The sequence below is a fragment of the Pyricularia grisea genome (genome assembly GCF_004355905.1).
Source record: "Pyricularia grisea strain NI907 chromosome Unknown Pyricularia_grisea_NI907_Scaffold_2, whole genome shotgun sequence".
Classification (NCBI taxonomy): Eukaryota; Fungi; Ascomycota; class Sordariomycetes; order Magnaporthales; family Pyriculariaceae; genus Pyricularia; species Pyricularia grisea.
In genome coordinates this window covers 7517687-7538180 of record NW_022156717.1, presented here as the reverse complement: position 1 = coordinate 7538180, position 20494 = coordinate 7517687, and the positions used below count along the sequence as shown (strand labels likewise).

Here is a 20494-nt window from a genome sequence, read left to right as displayed (position 1 = left end):
TACATACGGCAATTTCCCAAACCCCTTAGTATTTTAGGCACATATCACACATGGTAAAAGAAAAACACACCAGCGTATAAACTGACTACATTTTTAGAGAGAGGTATGTATATACATAGCAAAAAGACTGGTCGGATTTGGATTAGCTACAATTAACATCCATATCTCTAATACCAGATTATTTAACTCCCCGTATAAGGAGTGTCCCATCCCCTTAACGGAGGTAAGTCCTTGTCCCAATCAAGATATTACATGCATACGCGCTCCATGCCCACGCGCTCCTTGCCCAAAGTATCTGATCCCAAATCCCTTTAACGCGTCCAACCAACCATCCTTTAGTCCCTCTTTGCCGTCTTCCCAACCCTGGCAAAAGCATCCACTGTCGCAACACCCGACTGCACCAGGAGCAGCCCCGGAATCACGATCCAAAACGCATTCATCAGGACCATGTAGCCGTAGAAATAATAGCTCTCGGGCCGGGAGAACTCTATACCGCGGACCAGGTCCTCGTGGAAAAATGTGGCGTAGTATAGCACGTCACCGTACAGCTGACCGAGGCTGACGACCGTCTGCACAAAATACTGAGCCGGGTGGGCGACGGCGATCAGGTAGACCAGGAGGAACGAGAGTGGTCCCCAGGCGAAGGCTGTGATGGTCTCCATGCAGACCGTGAAGGCGTCCCGGGTCAGGTAGCGCGAGTCGGAAAGGGAGTATTCCTTCCACAGCTGGGAGAGAACGGCGCTGCTGCCGGCGACGTGGTTGAGAGCAAAGTGACCTAGTTTTTGTCAAGATTTTTTTTAGGTTGGTTGGTAAGTTTACCTTAGTTAAGGGGCGCCGTCTCGGCAAAGACTGAACCAAAGAGGAGAGAAAAATCCGGTCAAACCTTCAAGGACTAGATGAATGCTTCCACATAGCATAAACCATAACGCTCTGGACAATTCGCCGGTAGATATTTGTGGCCGCACGGTCCGGATGAGGAACAATGCTAGCAGCAAGGCTCCGGAACAAGCGGTGGCGAAAATAGCAAAGATTTCCAGCGTCGAAATGGTGTTGGCCTTGTAGTCTGGAATGGCGACGCCGAGGGGATAGTACGGGTGGAACGTAGAAGTATAATTGGCCATTTTGGACGACAACTAGAGTGACTTGATACTGGGAGGTGCTCAAGAGAAGTCACGACAGCTATGACGGCTTGTTAGTGGTGTCGATTTCGAAACTCGTTCAATCATGGAAGTAGGAAAACGTCTGACATGGTTGAAAGAAGACTAAACAAACAAGATAGGCTTATATAGACCAAATCACGAAAACTTCAAATTTGCTAGACGAGTAGTGCCAAGTCCTCGGATTAGCCAGAGCCGGCATCGTACGTTGGCTACCCATTTTTGGCGGCGGCGAGGAATTACGGGTAGCCTATTGGCCAATGTTGCGGGGTCCATACCTTGACTGGGAGAGCTGACCAGATCCAGTATGTACGCGGCAATAGAGAAAGAGAGTCCTTGTCAAATTGCATATAACTGCACTCCATATAAACGGGCTACTTACTAACCTGAAGTCGTTTTTGTACAGACTCATCAGCCCTACAAATCTTCAAGATGACCACCTTAAACCTCAATAAAGCCCGCCCGTCGCAATCATAGTACGACCCTAAGCTTTTACGATTAGGTTGTAGTTTCCGGATTGGGAATTCATCCAATGTAAGCCAGGGCATTTTCCTGACTAGCTGACCGGCGTCGGCTGAGTTGCTCGCCCCGATGTCATCGGTTATGCTTATCACCGGGCAACGGGTCTTTTATTAGGCCGGAGGTCCCACGGTCCCTTCACGTGTAAGTTCAGAATAGGACGACGCGTGGCTGTGAAGTTCAGCAGCGGCCACATACCTTTGCTTACAAGGTAGCGTCGCGATGGATTTTTTTTTTTTTTTTTTTTTTTTTTTTGGATTGGGAGGTTAATACTTTGACGTTAATATAGAACCAGAAATAGCATTATTGCTTGACGGCTTGCCGGGCAGCTCTTCCTGAATAATATGCGGTTTTTTTTTTTTTTTTTTTTTTTTGTTTCGGGCATAGTGATGATTTAAGGGTTACAGAAACTGCAGTTGGGAAACAAACAAAAAATATAAAAATAAAAAAACAAAATGAAAAAAAAAAAAGATCCAATTGAATATACAAGAATAGCCGAGTTCTCTAGGTTCAAAATTCCATGGTCTTTGCGGATTGTCAAACGGTGTGACAGTTCCGAAAATGCATGCAATCGAGCCGTCATAAAACCCGCATGTTCGGGCTGATCAAACCGTCGTGCAGTTTGAAAAGCAGCTGCGGGCGGGGGCAGTGTCGCTTGGGAAGTGGGCGAGCAAAGGCGAGTTGGCTGTTGGGGCAGTTCGGCTTACTGTGAATTGGTTCCTTAGCAATGTGATCACCGACCACCACAAAAAAAGACATGATTGGAAAATTACTGATGCGATTCTTGGTGCTAGTAAGTCAAGACCTCTTTTGCTGAAGAATCTCGAAAACCAACCCGGTTAATCTGTACCGTAAAAACAGTACCACAGTATACAAACAAAACATGCAATTCACAAATACGCATCTTGTGGTTTCAAATGCAATCCACACTTCACAAGTCACAAACACAGCCCGGCAGTCCGGAATGCATTTACCATAAACATCAGACCAACCATCGTCTCAACCCAAACCCACACGGCACGTGGGATGCTCAGACCGGCAAGTAAAACATCAGATGAACCGGACGGATGATCTGGATGCCATTTTTGCACTCGGGATTTAATGCTTACTTTTTGATATTTCTAAACTGCATTTCATCGTTGGCTGTTTGAAGACGATTGCGTAACTTTCTTTTCTTTTTCTCATAATTATTAAAAAATGGCTGAACCTGACATACCTAGGCAGCCCAGTCTGGGTTCCCCTTAATTTCATCCGACTGCACGACATGTTTTTCTGACTTTTTGAATGCCAACCTCTACTATGATTAGGTCTAGGCTCTTGGCACCGGATTACCAGTCCCCTGATGGCCCAAGCGTCAGCTGGATGCAAGCCAGCTGCCACGGAAGCAGCCGCATAATAGGGGAGACTAGGCGCTTGTATTGAGCACATGCGTTGGATATTGTAGGTATTTTACGCGCGGGGCCGTGTTCAAGGGATGGATATCCTCGTGTTGAAATCTTGCTGCGAGGAAGAATATCATCACCAGGAACTTTATAATTCTCATTTGGCGGTTAATAACCATTTATTTTAATGTTGTATTGCTTCCTTATGCCGCGCGGGAAGTCAATGGGGTGGGGGATACCTTGGTCCACTCTCGCTTGCTTATTGGGACCCGCCTGTCAACCAGCCATTTAGCAATTGCACCACGTGTGTACTAATCTCTGCCTAACCTAAGCGCTCGTCCTGTTCGTAAGTCAACTTAGTTTCCGGAGTCCCGAGCGATCACAGCCCAACTAGGCGATTATCTGTGCTCCTTTCGGCCTTCACAATGGCGGTACAACATAAATCAAAGAATGTCAATGTCACTCATAATACTACTGCGACAACCCTTTTTAGCAATGCCGTGTTCTTTGGCGCGCGATTAGTAAAATTGCGACCTGCTTGGAGGAACGCCCCTGCAGGGAGCCGAGCAGGTATGCATCTGTGATTGGTTATTAATAACTGTACCTTGTGGGGCATCTGCAAGGTACGACCTGCACCGGCGCCAGACTTGGGATTTGACAATGCAGGGGCACCCCGATTTATCCGTTTCGATTGGCCAGAATGACAAAGCGTTCCTGAAAAAGTTGTGGATCCCCATCTTCCCTCATTCCACGCCATACCAGTAGTAAAAAGTAAAATCAACGGCCAACTCGCAGCGCTTACTGGGGCAGGCTGGGCGGGGGTTAGCTGACCTTGGCGGAGGGGGAAAAAAAATCAACCACCCACCTCGCTTGTTCGGTTCGTGGGAAATGGGAAATGGGCCCTTTGTCCCTAACCCACTTGACCCTTTCTGACTCTTCAGATGGTCTCCCGCTGGGACCCTCCCCACCTCCACCACACGCAGCCCACGATTACGAGGAGGGACGAATGACATTGCGCAAACTAGCCCCAAGGTCACATCGAGCCCTGACCCGCCGCGAGTGATCGAAGCCTGGTCCGGCTCGGTGGCTGGCCGTAGTTCGTTAACGGCGGCCTTTGACTGGCCAATGGCAGGCTCTGGTACCTAATCTCACAGACTTGGAGATTCTTGCCCCCTTCTCCCATGTTACCTTCCCGCAAGCGGCTGGCTTCTCTCACAAAGAAACTCTGGATGGTGACCACCATTTCCACTGGTTCATTGGCTTGGGCTTGGTTCTATCCCTTGCGACTGACAATCGGGGCTCCAAGAACCTAGGCAAGCGAAAGAAAGAATCCGTCATCCTCTTTCTCACTCTCTGGCCTCACCCCAGGACGAATTTGATAATTTTAGATAAATACGCCGTCGTTCCAATGGCCGTCGACAACCCGCCCGCGAGGGGCCACCCTCCTGAGACTTCTACTGCCTCAGCTTTGTCCGAAAAGTCCGTCCGACCATCATCCCATGCCGCCGTCACCACCACTCCCGAGCTGCCAAGTCCCAGGAACTTCAGGTCCCAAAGTCTAGCACATCACGACCGCAGCCCACGGATCGTCACGGCTTTGCCCATCAAGCGGAAGCCGCTGTCGGCGAGCGCTTCACCATTGGCTCGTCGCTTTTCACAGTCGTCTCAGTACTCGCAGCCATCTCAACACACCTTCTCGCCGCCCTCGCAGCACTACCTCGACATCTTGGACGAGCTGCCGTCGCCGCCGCTGATGTTGGACCAGCTCGCCAACCGAACATCGCGCTCATATTCTATCGACAGCCCGACTGTCTATGATTTCCCAAGTGCCAAGGTTCCTCCGTTGATGCCGCTGGTGCCTGAGGGAGGGTGAGTTTGCTAGTTTGTTTCTGTCTAAATGTCTATGACTCTCTTTTTTTTTTTCTTTTTTTTCGTTTCTTTTCCATGTTTCGACTAAACACCATCGCGACGTCAGCGGTTGGCCAAAATGCACCCTTGCTGTGATGTTGCACATATTCTTTTAACAATGGTCGCAGACATACAATGAATGATGACCTGATTGATTGCTGACTGGAATGCTTTTTATTCGAAATCAGCCTCGTCGAGGAATTTCCCGCCGTGCCGGCCGCTGGGCCAGAAGCTGGGTCCCAAGGTTGGGACGACGCTCAGTCACCTCTTGGTCGAAACATTCCAGACTTCAACCCTGCAGCTCTTCAAACACAAAACGACCCTACCAGTGCTTTTCAAATTCAGGGCTTCATCCCAAACGAGCCAGATTTGGACGTCATCCCCATTCGGGGTGCATCGCAACTCCACCACGACAGTGAGCCTGTCGACGTAGATCCGGCACTTCACAGTAAGCAGCTCGGCGACCAAGCCAGTAATATTAATACGACCCAACCCAACAGAATGTCACTGTTCTCCCGCAAGCCATCACCACCACACCTCAAGCTTGAAAACACCAAGGATATTCATCAACAAAACTCAACTGCTGCTGTCGTTATCGCCGAACCATCCGATCTTGTTCCTCTCGCTCTCGCACCTGCGCCAGCACGAGTAGCTGCAGCGACAGAGAACGCCACCTTTAACAAGCAAGATCCCGCTACCGACGCCTCTGTAATTGCTCTTTCAAACCAAACATCTGATAATCTTAATGCAAATAAGCCACTTCCTCCCCTCAAGTCTCCTGGATCTTCGAGGTTAGGGAGCTTTTTTGGCTGGACGTCATCGTCGCCGGCCTCAACCGCTTTCTCGGACAAGGGCTTCTCTCCCTTGCCATCGCCTTTCTCACAGAGGACTACCACAGTATACACAGATGAAACCCCGGCGTCCGCAAGACCAGAACCACTTACTGCAAAAGCCGCTATACATGCCGGCCCTTCGAACCAAACCACCCCCCTCGAATATTGCGAAGACTACCTACAAACACCGCCCACTACCACAGTGTCGCCGGACAGTCAGATTGAGGACATGGAGGACGAGCTCAAGGCCATCAGCGCCGAGCTGGCGGCCTCCATCCGGCGTGAAATGGACCTTGAGGACCTAGTTGAACGACTGCAGTCCCAAGTCGGCAGTCGAGGCGAACCAGGAAAGAGAACCAGTGATTACTTTTCCGACTCGGGGTACAGCTCTGCCAAGGCATCCGAAGCCGATGCCAGCAGAGAAGAGGTCGCCCAGGTCCAGCGTCGGGCTGAGCAGGAGAAGGCTCAGGTCCGCCTGGAGTTGAGCCAGAAGCTGAACGATGAGCGTTCAAGAAGGAGAGAGTTGGACCTCCAGATTAAGGAGCTCTCGTTAAGGGCATCCAAGATGGGAGAGGAGCAGGCTCAAAGAGGCTTAGTGTCCGATACCGACAGTGCTGACCGAGTAAAAGAGCTCGAGTCATCGTGCGAAGATTTGAGGAGAAGGCTATCAGAGGAACGTGAGGTCAAGGATAACTTTCAAGACCTGTTGGATGCCCTCAAGGGCGAACTGCAGAGCGCCGCCAATGAGCGTGATAACCTTCGTGACGAGGTAGTTCCCCAGCTCAGGGCTCGCGTCGAGGGTCTCGAGCAACAAGCAGCCGAGTACTCCAAGTCGACATACGAAAGTACCAAGATTCAGCAAGAGCTTCAGACACTTCAGGAGGAGAACGCAAGCCTGCGAGCTTTGAAGCAAAACCGAGAGTCGCAAAGGTTCGAACCTAATCAAACAAGGATGTCACGTATCGCCCGCTCGTCGTCAGTGAGCACTGTGAACTCCACCTTCAAGCTTCAACAAGCACCTCTTGGCCGCTCCAATACTGTGAAAGGACCCCAGGGCCAGCAGTTCGAGTCGCGTGAGGCCATGTCGGAACGTCTCAAGGATGTCGAGGCGCAACGTGATGCCTTGCACAGCGCACTCAAGAATCTGCTCGAGAGGCAAGAGTTCCAGAACCGCGAGAACGAAAAGAAGATTCGCGTTCTTGAGCAGGAGCGTGCTCGCTTGTTGGCAACATCGCCAAAGAAGGCTGGCTACGAACGTGACGTGTCCAATCTGAAGGATGAAATTGCTATGCTGCGGAAACGTGCCGAGGAAGCTGTCGAACAGAAGTGGCAGGTTGAGAAGGGCCTGGCTGGCTTGAAGATGGATCTTGACCGCGCCGAGGAGGAGATCGCAGGTTTGAAGAGCCTGCTTCGCGAGAATGACATTCTTATTCCTGCTGCCTTCACAAGGCCGTTGAGCTCTCCTGACAGTATTGAAGGGGACGCCAGCCCTGTCACCTCCGCCTCTCTGCAGAAGGCTTACCAAGACTTACGGGACTCTTATGGCCAGGCACTAGAGCGGATCAAGAAGCTTGAACTGAGCTCCGTGGAGACGGATGCTTTGAACAAGCTCGAGGCTGCAGTTGCAGCTGATGATAGCCGGCCCTCACAAGCGAGCCTTGAGGCCCAGGTTAAGGAGTATCTCGAGACGGAGAAGGACCTAGCTGATCAGCTCCATGCATCGGCAAGGCGAGTCGAAGAGCTTGCCGCACAGGTGCAAGCGCAGCTGGCTACAAATGCCACGCTTCGTTCGCGTCTGACTGATGCTGTAACACGTGGCGAGGCCAACCAGCAAACCAGCAAGGAACGCATCACAGGTCTTCAGCGCCGGCTCAAGGAACTCGAAGACGAGCTCTCATCTACGCAGAGCGCTGCCGAGGACCGCATCGCACGCCACGAGGAGGAGATCAAGCAACTGCGTGAGGCCAACAATGGACACATACAAAGACTGAGGGATGCGGCTGGTGGTCTCAAGAGCCCATTGCCAAAAAGCCCCGGTCTCAGAAGCCCTTCTCAGCGATTATTCCCCCCACGGTCACCTTTGTCACCTTTGTTTGCCAACGGTGCCAGGTCTCCTCGCTTTGCCAACATCCCTGTTTCGCGACCTGGTTCATCGGGTCTCAACTCTGCGCGGGGCCCCAAGTCCCCTGGTATGGCGGGTGAGGAGGACCAAGCGGCACAGATTGAGAAGCTCCGGCTTCGTGTCGCCGAGCTCGAGAAGGCGCTCAATGAGGCCGACGCCGAGATGCAAGAAGTCGTCAGCCGCATGAACATGGCCCAGATCGAAGTACTGCAATTGCAGGAAGACCGCGAGCAGGCCATCCGAGAGACACGGAAGCTGCAGCGCCAGATTGACGAGGAGAAGCTCAAAGTCTTTCAAGACCGCTTCCGCGACTTGGGTGGCAGTGGCATGGCCTAATTAGTTTGTTGGCTTGATACCAATCCATGACATGTTCAGTGTTCTCGAATGGACGCCTGTGCGCACAAGACCTCAACAAAAATTCTATCAAAGTAGCAGCCTTTTACCCCTCTCTCTTATATTTGCATCATGATATCCGGAGTTAACTGCATGAGTATAACGATATTTTGGGCCATGGGTTTTGCGGGATTTTCCTTGTTTCTTTTTCTTGGATCCAGACGAAAAATTGCATGTACTAACAAGCGACTTATTGTCGTGACTTGTCACATAACTCATAACTCTATTTCTTGAATAATGCTATTTACCCCATTAGTCCAATACTTTGCCAACATGCTGCCGTGAATGCCTGCACTTGCCCTTTCACCGATGTGCCAATAACCATAGATCAGACTCTGACTAGCTTGACCACTGAGCGGTATACCCATGAGGATGTCTCGGTGTTATGTGGCCACCTCTAGGCACGAACTAGTAAGCCTGTTGGTGTTATCATCAACTTTGGCATTGGAATCAACTTCAAACAAAGTTTCTTGCCCGCGACTCGAGGTCAACGATGGAAGAGGTGAGACGTGAGGAGAAAAGTCTAAAATCAAATCCATATTTGACCTTGCCGAGGATAGGCATATGGCAGCACATAGCTGGGAAGGCCGTGAACCTTTTTACTGTCCTCGCAGCAGAGGACCCCAACTCTGTGATCATCCGGTTTTTTTTGTTACAAGAAGCGGCCGGATCCTTGCAAAAAAGAAAAAAAAAAGTTTATATGCGTCCTGTCCTGAGTACCTTTATTTTTTTTTTTCTTTTTTTTTCCCCCCAAGTCGTAGCCACGTGCGTGGGATATTTCTTTCCCATAGATGGGACTGGTGGAACCAAGTATCGAATTGTGAAGATACCCATCTACTGCTCTTGTCTTGAGCTTTCGTGCGGGCCCTATAAAAACGAACTTATCCTCCGGAAGAGGGACTACAAAGCCGGCGCGTCCCTGAAACTCCATTCCGGCAACTGCGAGCATAAAAAGGTCGTCATGGTCAAAATAGATGGGATCGAGCTCGACGATTTCTACGCCGTCAAGCGGCCGTACAATGGCTCGGCCGAGACTGGGGGAGATCCTTTGGTGCAGGACTTGAACGTGTGGTATCATGTGGGCACTCCGACTACCCCCTTTTTTTCTTTGCCTCCCCTTTCCAGAGAACGAGGAAATGAGCTTCGTAGCTGACGCGCCGAGTGCGCATTTACAGACGGGCGATATCGCCTTTGTCATCACAAGCACGGCCATGATGCTGCTCATGATACCGGGGATCGGGTGAGTTTTTTTACACCAACGGCGATGATGGTGTGGTCTGGCGTTGCGACTATAGCTGTCCATGTAATTCTGGAGAGGGAGGCTAACCTGAAGAGAAAAAAAAACAGTTTGTTCTACTCTGGTCTCGCACGGCGCAAGTCAGCACTCTCGCTTATGTTCCTCTCCATCCTGTCCTTGGCCGTGACGACGGTACAGTGGTTCGTCTGGGGGTACTCGCTATCTTTCTCGCGGACGGCCAACGCCTTCATCGGCGACCTGAGCAATGCCGGGTTACAAAACGTCCTGGCGCGGCCGTCCATCGGGCGGGAGCGCATCCCGGACCTCCTCTTTGCCGTGTACGAGGGAATGCTGTCGTCGCTGACGGTGGCGCTCGCCGTGGGCGCGGCGGCCGAGAGGGGCAGGGTCCTGCCTGCAATCGTCTTCATGTTCGTCTGGGCGACGCTCGTCTACGACCCCATCGCCTGCTGGACCTGGAACCCAGCCGGGTGGTCGTTCAGGATGGGCGGGCTCGACTACGCGGGCGGTACGCCCGTCCACATCGCCTCCGGCGCGGCGGCATTGGCGTACTCGATGATGCTGGGCCCGCGGCGGGGGCACGGCACGCACGAGCTGAATTTCCGGCCGCATAACGTCGCTCACATCGTCATTGGGACTGTGTTTTTGTGGTTCGGGTGGTTTGGGTTTAATGCCGGGTCGACGCTCGCGGCGAGCCTCCGCGCCGTTGTCGCTGTTGTCGTCACGCACCTGACAGCGTGCATCGGGGGGCTTACCTGGTGTCTTATGGACTATCGGGTGGAGAGGAAGTGGTCTGCTGTAGGGTTCTGCTCTGGTGTTGTTGCAGGGTTGGTGGCCATCACTCCTGGATCGGGTAAGTGTCTGTCTTGTGGCTTGCCGTATTCTTCTCCTCGCCCCTTTCCATCCCCACTCGATCCTGTCCAAGTCCTGACCTTCACCACCGCTTACACACCCTTCTCCATGCGCTCAGGCTACGTCTCCGTCTGGGCAGCAATACCCTTCGGGATCTTGGGCGCATCCAGCGCCAACCTCGCCACACGGCTCAAGTTCACCCTCGGCATCGACGACGCGCTCGACATCTTTGCGGTGCACGGCGTGGCCGGGTTCGTGGGCAACATCTGCACCGGGATCTTCGCCGTCAACCCGGTGGTGGCGCTCGACGGGCCCTCGGCCAGCAGCACCGGCGACGGCTTCGCGGGCGGCTGGATCGACGGGCACTGGGTCCAGATCGCGTACCAGCTGGCGGGCTCCTTTGCGGGCCTGGCCTACTCCTTCATTGTTAGCTGCGCCATCCTCGCCGCCCTGGACCGCATCCCGGGCTGCCGCCTGCGCGCGACCGAAGAGGATGAGGTCGTGGGCATGGATGCGGCCGAGATGGGCGAGTTTGCCTACGACTACGTGGCGCTGTCTCGCGAGCTGCTACTGCTGCCGGGCGAGGGGGATGGTGGCAGCGACGGGACCGTCGGGACTGCTACCGGTGCTGGTGCTGCTTTCTCGCGCCCGTCGGCCATGGCGGCGAGGCATAGCCGGTGGCTCTCTGGTGGGCGGGAGCCGGTTCAGGTCGATGATGGCGAACCACCTATGAAGCCGACGACGGCGAGGCTTGGTTCCGATAGCAGCATCGTGGGTCGGTACTGAAAGCGACCGTCGGGACTGGTTGTCTTTGGTAGCTTGTCAAGGATGCATACTGCGTAGATTTACTGGTTTAGCTGCAATAAGAGCAAAAAAGTTTAGAAGTAAAACAGCATCACAGAAGATATTGGGTCTGTCACATCGCAGCCAGCCTCAGGCGTGTGAGTATAGCGTGTCTCCGATTTTGGTCTTATGACGATCGCCAGAAGCTCCAATATTGTGACGAAAGGGGTCTTTTTACACGAAGCATATGTAGTTGATTCGAAAAGAACCTAATGAACAACAAGGCGCCCACATTGTCGGCGCTTTTGATTCTGTTGTTGATGCAAAAGAAGCCGGTGCGCCAGGGCTTAGAGTGAAAGTACCACCTGCTGTAAGTGCACTATGAGCGAGCCGCTGTAATTATCATGCCCCCACTGTGGTTGCCAACGGCACCTAGCGCCGCCCCGCCCACGGCTGCCTGGGGGATGCCTAGTGAGTGTTACTGAGCTTCCAGACACAATCGATCGATTATCGTCTTTCAGAGTCTCACTCTCCCGACGAACACAAACTAAAGATGTGACCTTGAGCGGCCAGTCTTCGGATTGCATTGGATAGCGATCGGTGACCACAGACAGCAACACGATGTATATCAGCAACCGACTTTTCATTCGGCCAATGCAAGAAGAACCCACGTATTCATAAGCGACATCGTCACCCACATCTTCGGTCATTCCTACACTACCTTAGCCACTTGAATGAGGTTCTGCTCGGTGTCATCTCACTTTTCCAGCGAATTGTATTTCATATTCACTTCAGCTTCGTGATGGAGTCATCAGTAGCACTGGGCAGTAAAGCCGAGTTTTTCAGAGCTCTAGACGCCGTATGGGATGACGACCAAGATCAACCCGATAAGGAGCAAGCAGAGCTGAGGAGGCGCTATCGGGATGCTCAGGTTCGGCACGAGGAGAGCAAAGATGCTGTCAACATTTCGGCACAGGGTTCCGTTGACATACCTCGCGAGCATTCCATTCAGCCCATATCCCAGGTACAATCAGCACCGAACCCAGGCATACTGGACATTGCCCGTGACAAGACCATCGAAGGAACGCCACTGAACAAAATCACTCAGATGGAGGCTCGGCAGGAGGGTCTTGCGGTGACAGCCAAGACTACCTCCTTCGTCGAAGAGACGCCAGCGGCTGCATCAAGAAGGATTGGTGCCAGGCAGCCCGCAACATTGCGTCGAATCGCAACGAGCCCGCTCCCTATTTCCAGACCTTCAATCAGGGACTCTCAATCTACCGCGTTAGCAGGCACCAGAAAGACAAAGAGGAAACGAGCCTTGGGCGGGCTCGCTGGTAGCAGCACCTTGGACGATGCTATTCCCGAAGAGCGTCGGGTATTCAAGGACTTGTCCTTCTTCTACATACCGAACGACGACATCGCCCCGGCACGAAGACGTCGTATAGGTATAGCGCAAAAGTTTGGCGCACTATGGGTCAGAAAGCCAGAGCTGGCCACTCATGTCATCGTTGATAATGGTTTCTCCTACAAGGACATTGAGAGCATAGTTTCCCCGGTTGTGACTGTCTCTGACGGCCGGGTTCCTCCAGCAATTGTGAGGGAAAACTTTCAGGGCGACTCTGTGGAGATTGGGTTTGTTGTCAACCCTGACCAGCCCAAGTATCATATCCGAGGTTGCCCTCTGCCGGGGACGGGACGAAACAATGAGATCAAAGGGCCGTCACCAACACCAGGGATCGCCGAGGCAACTCCCAGTCAAGACAATCCTTCAAGCTCGGGTGAATCACTTCAGCTGAAAAACAAACATCGGTCCAGACCACTCACCCGTAGTCAAGTTACGCCAGTCGCTACCCCGCCTCGGGAAGCTGAAGCAGAGATCACCAGCGACGGGAATGATGCTAGGGACACAACTATCAACATTATATCCTCGTCAAATAACACTCCAGATGAGGGCAATGGTGAACAAGCCCCCACAAACACCGAAAAGAGTATCCAGGGGGCTACCAACTTAGGCGTTAGAGATGAGCTCACATCCTGCATCGAGATTGCGACACGGTATAAGAACCTGCCACTGGATGAAGATGAAGACGAAGCCAATTCTGTAAGGGATTCGGAGTCCCCTGATTCGGACAATGATGGCAGTGGATCTGAAGAGAAGCATGAGGCCAAGAAACGGAAATCGGCACCCAAACCCAAACCCGGTTCCAAAGACATTGAATGGAAAGACAGGTTTGCTTGTCACCGTGGTGGTACCATCGACAGCAGAGGCCATACTTCAGTGAACTCAGACAACCCAAACGCACGCACAATCGAAATCCTACAACAAATGTGTGCCTATTACTCTCAAACCAATGACCACTGGCGAACCACGGCCTACAGGAGAGTAATCAACACTTTACGGCGGCAGAAGCACAAAATTACAACCGAGGAGGAGGCCGTCCGGCTTCCTAGTGTCGGGTCTCGTCTGGCCAAGAAGATCGAAGAGATTGTTGCGACGGACCGCCTGCAACGACTAGAGCATGCGCTCAACGAGCCTCTCGACAAGGTGCTTCAGTTATACCTGGGCATCTACGGTGTTGGTCTCACGCAGGCGCGGCGGTGGATCTCTCGGGGCTTTCGCACACTTGATGATTTGAAAAGACCCGAAGCCAACCTGAACAAGAACCAGCGCATGGGACTGGAGCACTACGAAGATCTAAACACGCGTATCCCACGGTCCGAAGTAGAAGCTCTAGGCTCACTAATACAGCGCGAAGCAGCCAAGATTGACGACCAGGTCGAGCTGCTCATCGGTGGGAGCTATCGCCGCGGTGCTAACAGCTCCGGGGACGTCGACTTTATCGTCACCCGAAAAGGCACGGTCAGCACGGATGAGCTGGTGCCATTTCTGGAGCGACTGGTCGCACGCCTGACCGAAACGGGTGTTATTGTAGCCACAGTCGCAGCGCTTCACGTCAGCAAGTCAGGGGCCAGCAAGTGGCACGGCTGCTGCGTCTTGCCCCCGGAGGAGATGCCTTTGCAGCCTGGTGACGGCAATGATGGGCGCGAAAAACATGACAACTACAAGCCAGTCTGGCGGCGCGTCGACTTTCTTTTGGTGCCCGAGACGGAGTACGGCGCGGCGCTCATATACTTCACCGGGAATGACCTCTTCAATCGGAGTATCAGGCTTCTGGCGTCCAAGAAAGGCATGCGGCTCAACCAGCGAGGACTGTATTCGGACGTAATGAGGGGTCGTGGGAGGGAGAAGATGACGGAAGGGCAGTTGATTGAGGGGAGTGATGAAAGGCGGATATTTGAGATTCTGGGGGTTAAATGGAGGGAACCGTGGGAAAGATGGTGTTGATGAATTGATGTCATGAGATGTAGCGATGATTTAACTATCCAAGGCTTGGTGCCTACTTGACCTACCTACCTACCCTAGGCTGATTGTATTGCACTTTTATGCTTGTAGTGGGAAGGACCCTGTGCTCAAAAAGGGGTCCTGGCAATTGAGTCAAGGTTGTGTCTCGATGGGCGCAAAATTGATCAGATTTTCTTTGACGCGCTAAACCCCATGTAGCCAGGGCGACGTCGGGTTGCTTTGTACAAGCATGGGGGGACCCTTGTCAGTTGGAGGCTGCAAGAGGAACCTGGTCGCAGACCGCCTAAATTTTTAAGTCGGGGAATATTTTCTTGTCTTTGAACTAGGGAAGAAAGAAAGAAAAAAAAAAAAGTTCCCAGGGGAGGCGACGTGATTCTCGCCCATTCAACTTAGGCGACGCGATATACCCAAGATCTCCAACTTGGATATCCTTCAGCGACCAAACTGTGACGATAACAGCGACGAATTCAAGCTCATTTGTTGTTTGCTTTGTTTCCTTGTGCTCTGGGGACACATTACCAACGTTCTTCCCCAACTTAACCCGTGGCGGCGTGTAAATCGCCCACGATCCCGGCGTCGCTTAAAAACACCCCGCACTAAAAACCGGCGCCGCCTTTTTTTCTTCCAGAACAATATAACACCAAACAGCCTAGAAACAAAAAAAAATAAGCCTTTTCCGAGTTGGAATACCTCAGAATGGCTGGTGACGCAATGGACGTGGAAAAGGCTGAGCAGAAGCTCAAGTCTATGGACCACTCAGAACAGCATTACTTTAACAGGTGAGTTTGATCTTTTGCTTGTTTATTTTTTTTTCTTTGAACTGAGTGGGAAGGGCAAAGGGGAAAAAAAAACACCCCGCCTTGCGCGAACAAGCAACGCGCCGCGTTCGCGAAAAAAAATAATAGTCTGCTATTCTACGTTTCTACTTGTTCCTTTTCGAGTTATGGGATTGATCCAGTTTCTAATAATCTTATTGCTTTCAAAATCAAACAGCTATAACCACCATGGCATCCACGAGGAGATGCTCAAGGACGAGGTCCGCACAAAATCCTACATGAACGCGATTGTGCAAAACAAGCACTTGTTCAAGGACAAGGTCGTGCTCGACGTCGGCTGCGGTACAGCAATTCTGTCCATGTAAGAACATAAGAGAGAAACCCATATCCGTTTTTTTTTGGGCCGGAGACGAGCCCCGTCACTCGAACTACAAGAGGCAAAGATAAGAGGGCAGAAAACGAAAGAAAAACTTGAACGTTCCTGACACTAGTGCCTCTTCCCACCCTCATAGGTTCGCAGTCAAGGCCGGTGCCAAACACGTCATTGGCGTCGACATGTCAACCATCATCTTCAAGGCCCGCGAGATTGTCGCCCTCAACGGCATGGCCGACAAGATCACGCTCATCCAGGGCAAGATGGAGGAGATCGAGATGCCGTTCCCCCAGGTCGACATCATCATCTCGGAGTGGATGGGATACTTTTTGCTCTACGAGAGCATGCTCGACACGGTCCTGTACGCCCGCGACAGGTATCTGGTCAAGGACGGCCTCATCTTCCCCGACAAGGCCATCATCTACGCCGCGGGCATCGAGGACGGCGAGTACAAGGACGAGAAGATTGGCTTCTGGGACAACGTCTACGGCTTCGACTACTCGCCGCTCAAGGAGACGGCCCTGTCGGAGCCCCTGGTCGACACGGTCGACATCAAGGCCGTCGTCACCGACCCGGCCCCGGTCCTGACCCTGGACCTGTACAAGTGCACCACGGCCGACCTGGCCTTCAGCATACCCTTCAGCCTGACGGCCCGCCGCGACGACTTCATCCACGCCCTGGTCTCGTGGTTCGACATTGAGTTTGCCGCCTGCCACAAGCCCATCCGCTTCTCCACAGGACCCCACACAAAGTACACCCACTGGAAGCAGACCGTCTTCTACCTCAACGAGGTCGTCACCGTCCACCAGGGCGAGGAGGTCAAGTGCAACCTGCAGGTCAAGCCCAACGACAAGAACCGTCGCGACCTCGACATCAAGCTCGACTACACCCTCGAGACCCAGGACCAGACTAGGACGGCTGGTGGGGAGTGCACGTACAAGATGTGCTAAGTTGCGAGGATGAGGGGAGAGATGGACTTGTTTAAAAGTCGAGAAGAAGAAGAAGAAAAAAACAAACCAATATATCCTTGTTACCTTTTTTTCATGCAACAGGGATTGTTGAGCTCGTGCTGAGAGTAGATGCTGTTTCTTTCTTGACTTTTGACAAATGACAAACTTTTGACGAACATGATACGAGGAAATTCCTGACGATTGTAGACATGAGCCCCCAACACTAGTTCTAGTTCTTGATCTCGGAATATCGGAGGTTGACAGGTCTACGAGTACACGTCGATAAAGCATGTTGTGACATCGGTACTCTTAACACGTTGGGAGCTGACATCAGGCAGATATCTACGTGTCTTATTCAGAAGCTGGTCCAAGACGTAGCCCAAATCCCGAGGACTAAACTTGTGGATCGGGCTTGGTTGAGGGAAAGCACCTATTTCGTTATGCAGAGACCCAAACTGGCACAACGGTGGGTATGGGCAGGCGGGAAATGCAAAGCATGTCACTAAACATATATGCTTCTTCATACGTGAGTTTTTATTTGAGATTTTCCCCGTCTGTTGGCGGATTTCATTAAATGATAAAACTTTTTTTTATTAACATTGCAAACGGCCGCCCCAAAAAATCAAGACTACCTTACCTACCTACCTATAGCCAAACCCTTACAAATGGTACTAGGTAGTTCTATAGAGTATGTTTCCGTGTCATGCATAACATCCAGCCCAAAGTTCCGCTGTAATGCGATGCGGTTTTCCAGACCAAAATTTTCTTTTCACGCCTTTGATATTTTTGAGATCTTTACCCCTAGCTGGCAGCCTCGAGTCTCAAAAATGCCTTCAGCGCCAGCGCCGCACGTTCTTGTGACGCAGGGCGGCTCTGTTGAAAGAATTCCGACTGAGCATCATCCAGGTCCGTTCGTCGGCGGTCAAGGCCGTCCCCTAGATGCTGGAGCCGCCGTACGTGGCGATGATGCGCTTGACGTGGTTGGCCAGTTCTTCGGCCTCCGTCTTGGTTGCAGCTTCGGCGTAGACTCGGCAGACGTTCTCCGTCCCCGACGCTCTGGCAAACGACCTTGCCGACTTGTACTTCTTGACCACCTGGTCGATCTCCTCCTGGGCACCGGCCGGGTGCGAAAGCCTCCTCTCCGCGTCCGTCGTGCGGAAGGCATCCTTGTCGTTCACCTCGACCTTGACGAGCCTGTTGGGCAGGTCGGTGTAGGTCATGGCCCAATCCCGCATGCTCCACGAGTTGTGGGAGAGCACAACCTCGACCATCAGCATGTCCGAGATGGCATCACCAACCGTCTGGTTGATGAGATCGGCACAGGCCGAAAGCCTCTCGAGGGCATCTTTCTGGGCAGGGGACTGAGGTTCAGTCTCGCGGAACAACCGCATAGCCTCGGTTGAGAAGACGACGGTGCCGTGGCCGTTGGCTTCAAAGTAGACTCCCACATCAAAGTTGCAAGCAGCGTGGTGTAGGTGCTTCACACCGGTAGGGGTGCAGACAACCGGCAGCTTGAGATGTTGCTTGATGTACTGCGTGCTCGCGCCGTTGGCGTATGCCGTCTGTACCACACCGATGCGCAGCTCATCCTCAAGCCTGGCTGCGCCAACGAGGTCAACCAGGAATGAGGCGCACAGCGAAGAGATGCGATCACCGTCTAGCATGGCAAAGCCAGTATCTGGGTCTTCCCAGTAGTAGATGACGCGGTCAGCATCGCCGTCTAGTGAGCAGCAACGCAGACCTGGAACAGGCGGTGGCGAGGGTGGAGCACGTTGCTTGGTCTTGACAAAGTCGGCACCTGACTGTAACACGTAAACAGTTTAGCCAAGTGACCAAAAAAAGGTATAGTTAAAAGCGCAGGGCATGAGATCAAAACACAAAGGTCAACTCACATCAAGGTTCAGCAGCTCGGGCCGGAGAACGTCGTCGTTGACTACCTTGACATCGATGAGCTTCTCCAGACCCTGTTCCTGCTCCAGCTTTCTCAGATGCTTCAGGAACTCGGACAGCTTAGGCCCGCCTACGCCGTTGGCGCAATCAACCTGGAGGGGCTCTTTTATCGGCTTCTTGTTCAAGGCCCTGATGAAGGCCTCGGCAAGCTTCTGGTAGTAGCCGACCTCGCTCACTTCACCGTACGACTTGGGCGTGCCCTCTGTGTTTGTGCAGCGAACCAGATAGTGGAGCTGGGGAGTGGTGAGGATCTTGTAGTCGACATGCTCGGCGCCGACAGACTCGAGCGCATCCGCGAGGGCTCCAACCAGCTTGTGGCCAGAAGGACGGGTGTCGCGGCCGTAGATGACCTTGGCTGGGGTGGAAAGGTCGATCTTGAGGTCGGCAGCGAGTCGCTCGTACGTGGTCGCGAGGTCTTGGTCCGAAGAAGCGTTGACCAGGACAGTGGCGTGGGTCTCCCAGTCCTGCTCGAGCATCTCACCCATGGGGTCCACAACCTTGACACCATTGTCGGCGGCGGGGTTGTGACTGGCTGTGATCATCACACCAATGGCTTGGCCATTGAGCTTGCGACTCCGCAGGGCTGCGAGAAGTCCGACGCGAAAGGTGATTCCCTCGAGCAGGTCGGCCTTCATACGGAAACCTGCAGTTCCATAGGTGTACTGCTTGCCCTCGGGGAGGGGCACGATCGGGTGCTTCTGCGAAGCAGCGACAATGTTCTGAGTGACAGCCATGGTGAATCAATCGTCGGTCTGAGGCTGGCGGGTAGGAAGAGTGGTGGTAGAGTGGATGGCCGGGCGCCTGGCGAGCGGAGAAATGAACGAAGTGGGCGGGCGGGTTTTGATCAGCTTATAGCTGACAGGGTAAGCTTGGTGAAGTCGGTAAGGTAAGGTATCTATCTTCTGTAGTACCTTTTGAACATAGATAGTATCTGCTGTCGGTCTGGAATGTGCTGTCCCTTTTTTTTTTTTTTTCTGAACAGGGGCATGCGCAACCAATCGGGGACTCAATAGGGCTCGCAAAACAGAAGAAAAAGAAATTGTCATGAGCAGCCCCCTGTTGCAATACGAAGATGCAAGGAGACTAAGATAATACTGTAGGTAACTTATCCGCCCATGCAGACGGTTGAGGCCTCTCTAACAAGGCGGGGCGGCGACGACATTTCAAGCTTTATTAGGAGGTAGGGTCAGGTAGCTGAGTTCCCTAAGGTGGGGTCGAGGTGTGACGTGACGTCTGGTCTTGATTTTGGTTCGGGTGTTCTAGTGCAGTAGCTACAGGGGTCTACCTCAGATTAATAGCGGCCAGCAAGGCGTCAGCCATGTAAGCCCACTGCCAGCTGATGTTTCTATGGAGGCGGGTGGTGCTCAACATAAAGTGGCTTGGAAGTTCAGACAGTCAACAGAACCTCAAAGATCCACTGGTCGTGAGACGTGGGGGTGATTCTGCAAGTCGCTTGATTAAGAATATGCGAAAGAAAAGACGAGTTCGATCAGATTACACACTTCAAAGTTCAACCAAGCCATCCAGAATCTTACAAAGTGCACCACTCCCCTCTCCATACCTGCACAGATTGGAATAGGTACCTACATGGGATGTGCAGGTAGGTTGGCAGTCCTTAGTACCGTGGTAATTCCCGGTCATGTGGGATGCTTCAGACGACGGCAAATCTTGAATTGGGAAGCTTGGACAGTGTAGTGGAGGCATGCTCCAAACCCCTGAGTCGCGTACCGAGGTGGAGGGGTAAAGGTGGGTCAGTGGTCAGCTGACTTGGCGAATGGTGCGGGTGGCATTATCAAACCCATTACGCGACTGACGCGTAGACAGACACTCTTTTGACATCACATTCCTCTTCTACATCCAACTCCAGACCTTTT

At 52.6% G+C, this 20494-nt stretch overlaps 6 protein-coding genes across 6 annotated transcripts; 4 read left to right on the top strand and 2 right to left on the bottom strand.

Moving 5' to 3' along the window:
* Positions 1 to 100: 100 nt before the first annotated feature.
* On the bottom strand, positions 101 to 1431 carry PgNI_04821 (uncharacterized protein). The gene is made up of 3 exons (XM_031124864.1): positions 1248 to 1431; positions 884 to 1179; positions 101 to 775 (listed from the first exon to the last, which is right to left on the bottom strand). Exons 2-3 carry the CDS (start codon positions 1119 to 1121, stop codon positions 336 to 338), a joined length of 678 nt encoding a protein of 225 aa, XP_030984915.1. The 5' UTR covers positions 1122 to 1179; positions 1248 to 1431; the 3' UTR covers positions 101 to 335.
* Positions 1432 to 4466: 3035 nt separating this feature from the next.
* PgNI_04820 (uncharacterized protein) lies at positions 4467 to 8577 on the top strand (the record flags this gene model as incomplete). The annotated part of the gene is made up of 2 exons (XM_031124863.1): positions 4467 to 4927; positions 5155 to 8577. The coding sequence occupies 2 exons, from the start codon at positions 4467 to 4469 to the stop codon at positions 8255 to 8257; spliced, it is 3564 nt and encodes a 1187-aa protein (XP_030984916.1). The 3' UTR covers positions 8258 to 8577.
* Positions 8578 to 9275: 698 nt separating this feature from the next.
* PgNI_04819 (uncharacterized protein) lies at positions 9276 to 11207 on the top strand (the record flags this gene model as incomplete). The annotated part of the gene is made up of 4 exons (XM_031124862.1): positions 9276 to 9392; positions 9490 to 9554; positions 9662 to 10422; positions 10495 to 11207. The coding sequence occupies 4 exons, from the start codon at positions 9276 to 9278 to the stop codon at positions 11205 to 11207; spliced, it is 1656 nt and encodes a 551-aa protein (XP_030984012.1).
* Positions 11208 to 12006: 799 nt separating this feature from the next.
* Positions 12007 to 14553, top strand: PgNI_04818 (uncharacterized protein; the record flags this gene model as incomplete). The annotated part of the gene is made up of 1 exon (XM_031124861.1): positions 12007 to 14553. One exon carries the CDS (start codon positions 12007 to 12009, stop codon positions 14551 to 14553), a length of 2547 nt encoding a protein of 848 aa, XP_030984011.1.
* Positions 14554 to 14927: 374 nt separating this feature from the next.
* Positions 14928 to 16845, top strand: PgNI_04817 (uncharacterized protein). Its single transcript, XM_031124860.1, has 3 exons — positions 14928 to 15350; positions 15565 to 15708; positions 15860 to 16845. The coding sequence occupies exons 1-3, from the start codon at positions 15268 to 15270 to the stop codon at positions 16668 to 16670; spliced, it is 1038 nt and encodes a 345-aa protein (XP_030984006.1). The 5' UTR covers positions 14928 to 15267; the 3' UTR covers positions 16671 to 16845.
* Positions 16846 to 17219: 374 nt separating this feature from the next.
* Positions 17220 to 19730, bottom strand: PgNI_04816 (uncharacterized protein). Its single transcript, XM_031124859.1, has 2 exons — positions 18563 to 19730; positions 17220 to 18472 (listed from the first exon to the last, which is right to left on the bottom strand). Exons 1-2 carry the CDS (start codon positions 19352 to 19354, stop codon positions 17606 to 17608), a joined length of 1659 nt encoding a protein of 552 aa, XP_030984005.1. The 5' UTR covers positions 19355 to 19730; the 3' UTR covers positions 17220 to 17605.
* Positions 19731 to 20494: the final 764 nt, after the last annotated feature.

What these genes read in the sequence shown, in the direction of transcription:
- PgNI_04817 (XM_031124860.1), top strand. Translation starts at nt 15,268, where the DNA reads ATGGCTGGTGACGCAATGGACGTGGAAAAGGCTGAGCAGAAGCTCAAG. An exon ending in GAACAGCATTACTTTAACAG is followed by an intron (nt 15,351 to 15,564) that starts GTGAGTTTGATC and finishes AAAATCAAACAG; the next exon opens with CTATAACCACCATGGCATCC. An exon ending in GGTACAGCAATTCTGTCCAT is followed by an intron (nt 15,709 to 15,859) that starts GTAAGAACATAA and finishes CCACCCTCATAG; the next exon opens with GTTCGCAGTCAAGGCCGGTG.
- PgNI_04816 (XM_031124859.1), bottom strand. Translation starts at nt 19,354, where the DNA reads ATGGCTGTCACTCAGAACATTGTCGCTGCTTCGCAGAAGCACCCGATC. An exon ending in CCGAGCTGCTGAACCTTGAT is followed by an intron (nt 18,473 to 18,562) that starts GTGAGTTGACCT and finishes TACGTGTTACAG; the next exon opens with TCAGGTGCCGACTTTGTCAA.
- PgNI_04821 (XM_031124864.1), bottom strand. Translation starts at nt 1,121, where the DNA reads ATGGCCAATTATACTTCTACGTTCCACCCGTACTATCCCCTCGGCGTC. An exon ending in CATTCATCTAGTCCTTGAAG is followed by an intron (nt 776 to 883) that starts GTTTGACCGGAT and finishes GACAAAAACTAG; the next exon opens with GTCACTTTGCTCTCAACCAC.